This window comes from Sceloporus occidentalis, unplaced genomic scaffold (genome assembly GCF_023333645.1).
Source record: "Sceloporus occidentalis isolate IW3139 unplaced genomic scaffold, rSceOcc1.0.p SCAF_27, whole genome shotgun sequence".
Lineage (NCBI taxonomy): Eukaryota > Metazoa > Chordata > Lepidosauria > Squamata > Phrynosomatidae > Sceloporus > Sceloporus occidentalis.
Window position 1 is genome coordinate 10,752,707 of NW_028317007.1, and position 12,395 is coordinate 10,765,101.

At 41.3% G+C, this 12,395-nt stretch overlaps 2 protein-coding genes across 2 annotated transcripts; one reads left to right on the plus strand and one right to left on the minus strand.

The window, feature by feature from the left end:
- Nucleotides 1-496: 496 nt before the first annotated feature.
- On the minus strand, nucleotides 497-2,592 carry LOC149299933 (acrosin-like). The gene is made up of 5 exons (XM_089485872.1): nucleotides 2,523-2,592; nucleotides 1,965-2,163; nucleotides 1,344-1,609; nucleotides 933-1,078; nucleotides 497-760 (listed from the first exon to the last, which is right to left on the minus strand). The coding sequence occupies exons 1-5, from the start codon at nucleotides 2,590-2,592 to the stop codon at nucleotides 497-499; spliced, it is 945 nt and encodes a 314-aa protein (XP_089341998.1).
- A 7,149-nt stretch (nucleotides 2,593-9,741) lies between these two features.
- On the plus strand, nucleotides 9,742-11,795 carry LOC149299934 (acrosin-like). Its single transcript, XM_089485873.1, has 5 exons — nucleotides 9,742-9,811; nucleotides 10,185-10,383; nucleotides 10,732-10,997; nucleotides 11,217-11,362; nucleotides 11,532-11,795. Exons 1-5 carry the CDS (start codon nucleotides 9,742-9,744, stop codon nucleotides 11,793-11,795), a joined length of 945 nt encoding a protein of 314 aa, XP_089341999.1.
- Nucleotides 11,796-12,395: the final 600 nt, after the last annotated feature.

Below are 12,395 nucleotides of genomic sequence, written 5' to 3' on the forward strand. Positions count from 1 at the left end.
GGGAGTTTTAAATCACTTACTTCACCAACAATCTACCTGGGAGGCAATTACAATCAATCATCTTATATAGCTGAAGTCTAGTTATTGATATGGTGACTGGTGATTGCTTCTGGCTCATCACCATATATATATATATATATATATATATATATATACAGTCAATTTGGTAATATTCCCTGTGTGTGGCTTTGCAGAAAAATGCTGTTCAAATATAAAAAAAATATCAAACATTCAACAGTCTTTTTGATGCTTTTCTAATCTACACAATCAAGTCTACTAACTGCTGACATGTTATTCTCTCTTGTAAAGGAGATGGCCCAGATTTGATGGATTATTCTATTTCTGGAGCACCCTAAAATTAATGGGTCTTCTTGCCAGCTTTGCCGAGTTTTTCGGCTAACACAATCAAGTCTACTCATAGCTGACATATTATTCTCTCTTGTAGAGGAGATGGCCCAGATTTGATGGATTCTTCTATTTCTGGAGCACCCTAAAATTAATTGGTCTTCTTGCCAGCTTTGCCGAGTTTTTCGGCTAATTTTGGCCAGATTTTTTTAGCGGCCTTCATCTTCAGAGATTTAGATGCAGGTTTCTTCTCGTCGTTGAGGTGTTTAAAGATCCACTCGAGGTAGAACTGGGTCGAGGTGTAGACTCCAGGGTTTTGCTTCTGGCCACAGCCGGAGCCCCAGCTGGTTATGCCAACCACAGTGTAAAACTTAGTTTTGTGGTTTTTGCACATCAAAGGTCCACCACTGTCACCCTGCATGATTCAAAGAAAAGAAAACATTCCTTAATAAAGACTTTAAACAATTGCCATTTCCCCGACTGTTCATCGGCACAGTTTTATAAAACAAGTACTGCCCAGGATGTTGAAAACATTAACAATGCATCATCACTGAGTAAAAAGGACATGCAGGGGAAAATTGGCTTACCTGGCAGCTATCGATGCCTCCCTGTTCATATCCAGCACAGAGGTTGTAGTTACCCAAAGCTCCGTTATACCAGGTTGGGCGGTTGCAGCGTTCCACTGGAATCAGGTTCACAGGAGCTTCCTGGAGGATATCCAATGCTTCAGTAGCTGAAGAGAAAAAAGAGTTATTAAATGCAGAGCTGGCCTCAGAAATCTTTGGACCATCAGGAACCTACAAATGGACTCCGTGCCCTCTACCACCCCATGTGCCTCCCACCACACCTACAATGGGGCCACCTGCTCCCAAAGTGCAGAAAGGCAACACAAGAGAGAAATCCCTGGAAAGGTGTCACAAGGGAAAGAAACCCACAACTCTGAGATAAGGAGAAAGTCTATAGATATGTACAAAATCTACGGCTAAAGCTGTGCTTACATCCTTCCTCAATGACACCCCAGCCTGCGATGTAGCAGTCGTCCATTTTACTCAGAATCGCCTGTTTGGCAGGGAGACACGCTGGCTGAGTGTAGTCGTCAAATATGATGGGCTTGTTCAGCTTAAGCAAGGCGATGTCGTTGCTCTCCGTTTCAGGATCGTATTTCTCATGCTGAATCTTTTCTGTTATAGTTCGGATCTGAACCTTTGTCCCCATCTGTGATAGTTGGTTGGCGCCAAACACAAGTCTCCAGGAAAAATATTCACTGAATAAACCAAGGTACATTTTATTAGTTATCTTACTTTTTCAAGCATTAATAAATATCATATTAATCAGAACACATGCTTTTTTTCTGTTATGTCATAAAGGAATGAGCCCCCACATAAAATCAGGGGTTTGAGTTTCCCCCCCAAATAGTCGTGTATTATGCAGATATTCAGGAAATAAGCATATCCATGGTTTCTCCTAAAAAATAGATGACTAGGGTTCTGATTATGGGATTTATGTTAAATGTTTCTATTAAAAGATTCCAGTTAGTTGTATTGCAATACGCACTGGCCCCTGTCTCCTAAACCATTCTAATTCTGCATTTTCTGCCATAAAACAATTAAGTTACTTACTTGCCGAGATCCTTAAAACAATGGGCAGCTGTCAGAACCCACAAAGGATTCAGGACGACACCTCCGCATAAATGAAAATACTCTTTGTCGATTTCCTCCTGGATACTCACTGTCCAGGGCCAGTTACCGGGCTCCGCATCCTTTCCCCCAACCACGCGGGAGCCAAGGAAATCCTCCACTAGGGGTCTGTTTCCACAGACTGAAACGGAAAGGACAAGACATTTGAGAAACAGGAGATTTTGGTTTAAAGTAAAATAACACACAAAAAATAAATGTAAGTTATTCCATTATATTTTTTAAGAATAAAGTAAGATTGAATTTATTGGTATTAACAAAATATTAATAATCCAGGATACACATTTTATTTAATATGTGAGATTTAAAACTATTTGACAGTTAGACAACAACCTGTTTAAATTAGTACAAAGGATGAAGGGGGGTTAAATATTTAATTATAATAGAATAAGCTATAAAACTACAAAACATTCATAAATTGCAATGTTAACGGTAACAATCTCTGCCTTAGATTTCCTTAAAGCTTCTCTGTAATAAACTCACCTCCATGTTCAGAGCTCTCAGAAACACTGAAAAGAGCCCAAATTATAAATCCGATTAGGAACAGCTTCATGGTTAGTGCTGTGCACTAAAAAGCTGTCATCTTATGCACAGACTGCATAGAATATGTGTACCTGTGTGTGTTATGACATTGTCAAGGCCTCAACGGGTCACAAAATAATGAATCCAAGCCAATCACACACACATTAAGGATCAATGCAAGAAAAAAAATGTGCTTCTTCTCTATCATTTAATAAAAACTATTAATTTGCTGCTTTCATAATACAAAAAGTGATCATTAAATGCAATTAAAGGAAGACATTGAAACGAGTACCCTGTGTTTGTTTATTCTATTTACCCTTATATATAAGTATTAAGCAATAGAGCATGGATCATGCAAGTTTGGGATCACAGAAATGTTCCTGTTTTTAAAAGAAAAGCAAATTTTGTCCATTAAAATAACAAGAAATGGATCAGAAATCCAGCGCAGACGCTGTTAATGTTGTAAATGACTATTGTAGCTGGAAACAGCGGATTTGTAATGAAATATCTTCATAGGCGTACAGAGGCCATTTATCACTCCCATCACTCCTGTGTTCCGATGACTTGTTTAATCCAAGTTAAAAAGGCTGATCGTTAGAGAACCCTTTTCCAATCAAGTTACAACTAGAAAATGTTCTAACAGTTAAGTAAACTGTGTAAACAGTTTAGTGTGTGTGTATATTTATACACATATATAATTATTTATAGATATATTTATATAAACCTACATACACTTTAGCAAAATACACTTACTCATATACACATATTCATACTCCCTTGCACTGAGCCTAACAATGGGGTAAATGGGGCAGTTGCTCCGGAGCCCTGGCGGTTGGGGCCCCACCTGCTGCAGTGTAGTTGAAGCATCTGTCCAGTACTTGGGTGGGTGAGGTGAGGGTGTAGATGGAGACTCACTTGCTGTATGGGGTTCCTCTTCCAGCAGGGGTATTTGTCAAGACACAGACTCCATTACAGGCATCAGAGATGGCAGAGTCAGTTTCCAACTTCCTGTCATGTGACAGGATGAGGATCTACCAGTAAGAAGCTCCTTCAGCAGTCACATGCTGCAGTTAAAATGGTTCTGCATGTAAGGAAAAGACAAGGATCCCCAGCCATTAACCTGCCACTACAGGAAGAGATGCTCTGCAGGTAGGAGCTGTCAGTGTGTATACTGCTGTGTGTGTGTGTGAATATATGTGGGGATATCTCTGTATGGATGCACATGGTGGTCCTATTCTGCATGTATGTCTGTCTGTGTGTGTACATGTCTGTCTGTGTGTGTACATGTATGTCTGTGTGTGTACACATATGTCTGTGTGTGGGCATGAATATCTATGTGTGCGCATGGATGTCATATATGTACTTGGTTATATGAGCCCATGCAGTAGCTCTTAATGGAGTTTTGTTGAATAAAAACTTGCAGCCAGTGCCGTTACCAGGTGTCAGGGTGCTGGGTAGGTATGGCTCCTGCTCTTACTGAGCCCTATGGTAATGCTTTACTGACTCGTTATTAATTATTTATTGTAAACCTAAAACAAAAATGAATACATCAAAAGAGGGTCACATCATTTCTGATAAGCACTATTTAAAAGAAATGTATAGATTTAAATAAATGGAAAAAAAAAAAATAAAAAAAAAAAAATATTTATACTGTAGATAGGCTTGAAGGAATTAGGGGCATGGGTACTTTTACCTTCTCTGCATTTGACCCATGGCAGCAACATGGAATTAATAAGGTTTTGGGCCGGTCTTAGTTTACAGACAGGTCTTGCTTGGGCCGCTATTTTGCACAGAGATGGCCTGATGAAGATGCATTTAGGTGGTTTGTGAAGCTAATATTTTTATTCTGTTGACTGATGTAAAAATGCAGCGCTCTGGACTTATATTGGCATTTATAAATAAAATATCCAAAACTCCAAGAAAAACATGGCCTACATCCCACCAAATCAGTGTTGAGTATGAGAAGTAATCTTCAAAAGCAAGAAAGCTGACAATGTTCTGCGTCAAGTAGGTCGAAGCCAGCAGCAGAGACTTTTCTATAACTGGTTGATATGAACCACAAAACATGTAGTGCCCATCAGACATGCTATTGTCTTATAGGGTATTGTTTCATCTTTCATCTTGAACCTTTAGCTTTTCTCCAACTTCTTACTCTGTGACAATTTAGGGGAAAAGATATGGACATCACCATACCCGCTTCTCCGGTTCTCTGGCTCAAGACACGCCCCCGCTCCTGCCCATTTTTCCTTTAAATAGGGGTGTTTCCAGCTGCCTTCAGCAGGAACTCTTACGACATCAGCGGGAACTTCCACTAATGTCATGGGACTGACCCCCTGACAGTGTGCAGTCCTGGCCTGGTCCCACAAGGAAAGGCTCCGGGTAGCCAGAGCCCAGAAGTTCCCAGGTATGGAAACTAACTGTGGCCTGTAGTGTTTGTGATTACCAAGGACTACTCTGCTAGCAGTTACTGCCCAGTAATTCTACTAATACATGTTTAAGTCATAGATATCTCACATCTGAAACTAGTCAACAATGTATCAATGATACTTTTGCCCTATAATAATCTTATTAACAGCCGGGTCACAATCTAACGGGATCTAGGATCTACTAGATCAATATCACTATCATTTGATTTGATTTTTTTAATTTAGCTCTATACATATGATTTAAATAGTGCTTATCAGAAATGGTCACATGACCCTCTTTTGATGTATTAACCCCTTCATTCCCAGGGTTTTTTGGTACGTCACACCCCGCAGCAATTTTCCCATTTTTGCAGTATGTCGGTTTAGCGATTATTCTCTTTTCCTGCGAATAGTGTACCCATGTAAACTATATATTGGTTTTTCAAGGAGATAGAGCTTTCTTCTGATACCATAGTTAGATGGTTAGCTGACAATTTAGGATGTGAAATTTAGTAGAAACACCTAATTTTTTATAACTTTTTCCTCTGAATCCTCACAAAATTAGGTAAAGTGATGGAATTCAGAAATACCTAATTTATATAGATTTTTCCATACTTTCACAGCACTTTCAGGGAACATACTATAAGGTGTTTCGTAGAATTTTTATGCTTATGGCTTAACGGGTTTGGGGGTTGTGAACGAGGGCACATGTTAGGGCAATGGGATGTAAGGGTTTTTATTATCTTTTTTATATATTTTAATTTTTTTATTTTATTTTTTTAAATGTTTTTTTTTTTTTAAATCGTTAGGGACCTCTTGAACATGTTATTAATGCCAGTGACACCACAATGACATCACTTAGCTCAATTTATTGTTTTTTATTATTTATTCAATTATTTTAGTGATTTTTTTTTTTTAAATCACAAACCATTTTTTTTCTTTGTTTTGTGTTTCAGCATGGGAGAAGAGTGAGAAACATGGTTTCTCACTCTCCTCCCTCCGATCCCCCTGCACCAATCACACTGATCTCTATGCAAGTCCCCACAAACTTGCATATAGATCACAGTGCCTGTGCCTCATCGGAGCGATCGGATATCCCTGCAGGGTCTGTAATATCCTGTCCTCCGATGACCTTCCGGGTGACGCGACCCGTAAGGGAATGGCCGATCGGGCGATCTGCGTTTAAATAAAATGTAACAGTTTTCCGGTGTTCGTGTCGGAAGCTTTTACAGGAGATTGGGCACCAGCGATGTCAAACGACAGCCTGATCTCCCGTGTAGCAAGAAGGGCAGGATGTACTGGTACGTCCATAGGGGATTCTTGGGATGCATTTTTTGGATGTACCGGTTAATTTTTGTTTTATTTTTACAATTAATGAGTAAAGCATTACCATAGGACGCAGTAAGAGCAGGAGCCATACCTACCCAGCACCCAGACACCTGGTAACGGCACGCCGATAACAGAGATGAGACGTCACCCTGTGGTAGTAGGATGGCAGCAGGAAGGGTAGATTAGGGTCAGGTAGTCAGTCCCTTACACACACACACACATATATATATATATATATATATATATATATAATCACACACAAACATACACAGTGCACTAGCCACGAGGGGGCAGGCGCGGGTGCGCGAGGGGGCATCTGTCCTCTCTGCTGCGGCGTCCCTTGTTGTCCCCAAGCCCGGGTCTTCACTCCTCGCAGGAGCTGGAGACTTGACGGCAGGATCGCAGGGATGTCAGAAAAGGGGGCGGAGCTCCCATGTACTGCTCCGGCACCACCCTCCTCAACGTGTTCGTTCACGGGGGGCGGGTCTGCAGGAGTAATGCCTGAGATCCCTTTAAAAGCCTGAGTGCTTTCATGTCGGCGTGTTGCGCTTTTGACTCTGCCTTTGTTCTTGCTGCCTGCCTACTGACCAGAATTGTCTGCCTGTTTGGCCTTGGACTTCCTCATCAGCCCTGCATATTGGGCTTCTCTTCCTATTCCAGCTAATAATACATGACATCCATGCACACACACAGAAATGCATGCATACACAGACATACATGTGCATCCATACAGAGATATCCTCACATATATCCGTACTCACACAGCAGTATACACACTGACAGCTCCTACCTGCAGAGCATCTCTTCCTGTAGCAGCAGGTTAATGTGTGTATGAGTACGCGTATTTTGCTAAAGTGTGTGTATGTGTATATATAAATATATCTATAAATAAATATATACACACACACTAAACTGTATAAAAAAAGTTCACTGAGCAGTTTGAAAATTTGTTTCTAGTTGTTACTTGATTGCAAAAGGGTTCTCTAACAATAAATTTGCCTTTTTGAACTTGGATTAAACAAGTCATTGGAACACAGGAGTGATGGGAGTGATAAATGGCCTCTGTACGCCTATGAAGATATTTCATTACAAATCCGCTGTTTCCAGCTACAATAGTCTTTTACAACATTAACAGCGTCTGCGCTGGATTTCTGATCCATTTCTTGTTATTTTAATGGACAAAATGTGCTTTTCTTTTAAAAACAGGAACATTCCTGCGATCCCAAACTTGCATGATCCATGCTCTATTGCTTAATACTTATATATAAGGGTAAATAGAATAAACAAACACAGGGTACTCGTTTCAATGTCTTCCTTTAATTGAATTTAATGATCACTTTTTGTATTATGAAAGCAGCAAATTAATAGTTTTTATTAAATGATAGAGAAGAAGCACATTTTTTTCTTGCATTTTTCTTGCATTGATCCTTAATGTGTGTCTGTGATTGGCAGAGATTCATTATTTTGTGACCTCGTAGAGGCCTTGACAATGTCATAACACACACAGGCAGTGGCGGATCTACCGGGGTCGCAGGGGTCGCGACTGCAACCGGGCCCCGGCGGCAGGGGGGCCCAAGCCAAGGGGCCGCCCGAAATCTTTTTTTTTTTTTTTTTTTTTTAAATAAGGCAGGGGCGTCCAACATGCGGCCCGCGGGCCAAATGCGGCCCGCGAGACCTCGAGGTGCAGCCCGCGTAAAATCGGCAGCCAGGGCAACCGTATCTTACACGAGCCGCACCTCAAGCCCTGCTACTTACTTGTGGGAGGGTCTTCTGGACAGCACGGAGGAAGCGGAGTTCACGTGACTTCCTACTTCCTCTGTGCTTTAGCAGAGAAGGCAGAGGGAGGCCGCGCCCCCTGCTGAAGTCTGTGAGCGGCATCGAGGGAGCTGCAGTGCAGGTAAGGGGGTGGGGAGGGTGTTTGAATGAGTGTGTGTGATTGAGGGAATGAATCTGTGAATTAATGATTATATGAATAAATGAGTGTGTGTGTGTGTGTGTGTGTGTGATAGCATGGATGTGTAAGTGCTGGAACCTAGGCATGATGGGACTGTGATTGCTGTTAGCAATCACACTCCTATCATGCCAAGTCAGCCAGTACATGCTGAAACCTGGCCAGCTGCCCCCCTTGTGTAGTGATAATGCCAGCAGTATGGGGTCTGCACTTACAGCCACCCTGTACCAGCATGTACTGGCTGACTTGGCATGATAGGAGTGTGATTGCTAACAGCAATCGCAGTCCCATAATGCCTAGGTTCCAGCATTTACTGGATGGATGTGTAAGTGCTGGAACCTAGGCATGATGGGACTGTGATTGCTGTTAGCAATCACACTCCTATCATGCCAAGTCAGCCAGTACATGCTGAAACCTGGCTAGCTGCCCCCTTGTGTATTGATGCTGCCAGCAGTATGGGGTCTGCACATCACTTACAGCCATCCTGTACCAGCGTGTATTGGCTGACTTGGCATGATAGGAGTGTGATTGCTAACAGCAATCAGAGTCCCATCATGCCTAGGTTCCAGCATTTACTGGATGGATGTGTAAGTGCTGGAACCTAGGCATGATGGGACTGTGACTACTGTTAGCAATCACACTCCTATCATGCCAAGTCAGCCAGTACATGCTGAAACCTAGCTAGCTGCCCCCTTTGTGTAGTGATGCTGCCAGCAGTATGGGGTCTGCACATCACTTACAGCCACCCTGTACCAGCATGTACTGGCTGACTTGGCATGATAGGAGTGTGATTGCTAACAGCAATCACAGCGAGCACAGTCCCATCATGCCTAGGTACCAGCATTTACTGGTTGCCTAGGCTAACAGCAATCACACTCCTATCATGCCAAGTCATATTGCTAATTTTGTCCAATTGTGTGTTACCTACTTTTATTAAACATGTGAGTTTTTATTATTATTTTTAAAGGTGGGGGTCATTTTCAGTGAACCCTGAATGTTTTGGTCCAGAATTTTCATTTTAGTTCATCCCTAGAATAAATCTAGGGAATCCTGAATTTGTAGTCGCAAAACTTTCAAGGCCCAGAAATCAGTGAGAGGAAGAGTAAAGGTTTTGTGTCATTTTACTTTATTTTAATCTGCATATTTTATTAAAGGCCATATTTTTTGTCACAGTGAAAAATGAGTGCGGCCCGCGCACGCATACAATTCTGATGAAGTGGCCCACTGCAGAAAAAACTTGGACACCCCTGGATTATGCCCTTTGTACATGCGCCCCTTTTTCTTTGATTATGATTCAATATGTAAATTGAATTTGTTGAATTAGTTGAAAAAAAATTGTTGGGTAAAAATCATGTTTTTTTGAGGGGGTGGGGGGGCCCTTAACAGATTCTCGCACCCGGGCCCTGAGGCGTCTAGTTACGCCCCTGCACACAGGTACACATATTCTATGCAGTCTGTGCATAAAATGACAGCTTTTTAGTGCACAGCACTAACCATGAAGCTGTTCCTAATCGGATTTATAATTTGGGCTCTTTTCAGTGTTTCTGAGAGCTCTGAACATGGAGGTGAGTTTATTACAGAGAATTTGGCATCAGAAGCTTTAAGGAAATCTAAGGCAGAGATTGTTACCGTTAACATTGCAATTTATGAATGTTTTGTAGTTTTATAGCTTATTCTATTATAATTCAATATTTAACCCCCCTTTCATCCTTTGTACTAATTTAAACAGGTTGTTGTGTAACTGTCAAATAGTTTTAAATCTCACATATTTAATAAAATGTGTATCCTGGATTATTAATATTCTGTTAATACCACTAAATTCAATCTTACTTTATTCTTAAAAAATATAATGGAGTAACTTACATTTATTTTTTGTGTGTTATTTTACTTTAAACCAAAATCTCCTGTTTCTCAAATGTCTTGTCCTTTCCGTTTCAGTCTGTGGAAACAGACCCCTAGTGGAGGATTTCCGTGGCTCCCGCGTGGTTGGGGGAAAGGATGCGGAGCCCGGTAACTGGCCCTGGACAGTGAGTATCCAGGAGGAAATCGACAAAGAGTATTTTCATTTATGCGGAGGTGTCGTCCTGAATCCTTTGTGGGTTCTGACAGCTGCCCATTGTTTTAAGAATCTCAGCAAGTAAGTAACTTAATTGTTTTATGGCAGAAAATGCAGAATTAGTACGGTTTATGAGACAGGGGCCAGTGCGTATTGCAATACAACTAACTAAGCATGTAATAGAAACGTTTAACATAAATCCCATAACCAGAACCCTAGTCATCTGTTCTTTAGGAGAAACCATGGATTTGCTTATTTCCTGAATATCTGCATAGTATACAACTATTTATATACAAACCCCTGACTTGCGGGGGCTCATTCCTTTATGACATAACAGAAAACAAACACAGCATGTGTTCTGGTTAATATGGTGTTTATTAATGCTTGAAAAAGTAAGATAACTAATAAAATGTACCTTGGTTTATTCAGTGAATATTTTTCCTGGAGACTTGTGTTTGGCGCCAACCAACTATCACAGATGGGGACAAAGGTTCAGATCCGAACTATAACAGAAAAGATTCAGCATGAGAAATACGATCCTGAAACGGAGAGCAATGACATCGCCTTGCTTAAGATGAACAAGCCCATCATATTTGACGACTACACTCAGCCAGCGTGTCTCCCTGCCAAACAGGCGATTCTGAGTAAAATGGACGACTGCTACATCGCAGGCTGGGGTGTCATTGAGGAAGGATGTAAGCACAGCTTTATCCGTAGATTTTGTACATATCTATAGACTTTCTCCCTTTCCATGAATTTCGTGTCTTTCTGGACTTTGGGAGCAGGTGGCACCATTGTAAGTGTGGTGGGAGGCACATGGGGTGGTAGAGGGCACGGAGTCCATTTGTAGGTTCCTGTTGATCCAAGGATTTCTGAGGCCAGCTCTGCATTTAATAACTCTTTTTTATCTTCAGCTACTGAAGCATCGGATATCCTCCAGGAAGCTCCTGTGAACCTGATTCCAGTGGAACGCTGCAACCGCCCAACCTGGTATAACGGAGCTTTGGGTAACTACAACCTCTGTGCTGGATATGAACAGGGAGGCATCGATAGCTGCCAGGTAAGCCAATTTTCCCCTGCATGTCTTTTTTACTCAGTGATGATGCATTAATGTTTTCAACATCCTGGGCAGTACTTGTTTTATGATACTGTGCCGATGAACAGTCGGGGAAATGGTAATTATTTAAAGTCTTTATTAAGGAATGTTTTCTTTTCTTTGAATCATGCAGGGTGACAGTGGTGGACCTTTAATGTGCAAAAACCACAAAACTAAGTTTTATGCTGTGGTTGGTATAACCAGCTGGGGCTCCGGCTGTGGCCAGAAGCAAAACCCTGGAGTCTACACCTCGACCCAGTTCTACCTCGAGTGGATCTTTAAACACCTCAACGACGAGAAGAAACCTGCATCTAAATCTCTGAAGATGAAGGCCGCTAAAAAAATCTGGCCAAAATTAGCCGAAAAACTCGGCAAAGCTGGCAAGAAGACCAATTAATTTTAGGGTGCTCCAGAAATAGAAGAATCCATCAAATCTGGGCCGTCTCCTCTACAAGAGAGAATAATATGTCAGCGATAACTAGACTTGATTGTGTTAGCCGAAAAACTCGGCAAAACTGGCAAGAAGACCTATTGATTTTAGGGTGCTCCAGAAATAGAAGAATCCAACAAATCTGGGCCATCTCCTTTGCAAGAGAGAATAACATGTCAGCGATGAGTAGACTTGATTGTGTAGATTAGTAAGCCAATAAATAGGAAAGCATCAAAAAGACGTGTGTGTGTGATTAGAATGCTGGGGATATAGTTTATTTTCTGGAATGTGCTAGGACTGGCTAGTTTGTATATAAATGTGTACTGAATTATAGCCTACTTTCCTTTGATATTTAAACAGCAATATTTTAAGTATCTGCAAAGCCACACCCAGGGAATATTACCAAATTAACAGTATATATATATATATATATATATATATATATATGCCACTTTATGACATGATGGTGTTACGCAGTTGGTGCAGATCCATGATGCGACTCTCGCGTTCCGCCACATCCCAAAGGTGCTTTATTGGATTGAGATCTGGTGATTGTGGAGACACGGT

Coding starts and splice junctions, on each gene's coding strand:
- LOC149299933 (XM_089485872.1), bottom strand. CDS start 2,592: ATGAAGCTGTTCCTAATCGGATTTATAATTTGGGCTCTTTTCAGTGTT. Junction 2,164..2,522: donor TGAGAGCTCTGAACATGGAG/GTGAGTTTATTA, acceptor TTTCCGTTTCAG/TCTGTGGAAACAGACCCCTA. Junction 1,079..1,343: donor GGGTGTCATTGAGGAAGGAT/GTAAGCACAGCT, acceptor TTTTCTCTTCAG/CTACTGAAGCATTGGATATC.
- LOC149299934 (XM_089485873.1), top strand. CDS start 9,742: ATGAAGCTGTTCCTAATCGGATTTATAATTTGGGCTCTTTTCAGTGTT. Junction 10,384..10,731: donor TGTTTTAAGAATCTCAGCAA/GTAAGTAACTTA, acceptor TGGTTTATTCAG/TGAATATTTTTCCTGGAGAC. Junction 11,363..11,531: donor GAGGCATCGATAGCTGCCAG/GTAAGCCAATTT, acceptor TGAATCATGCAG/GGTGACAGTGGTGGACCTTT.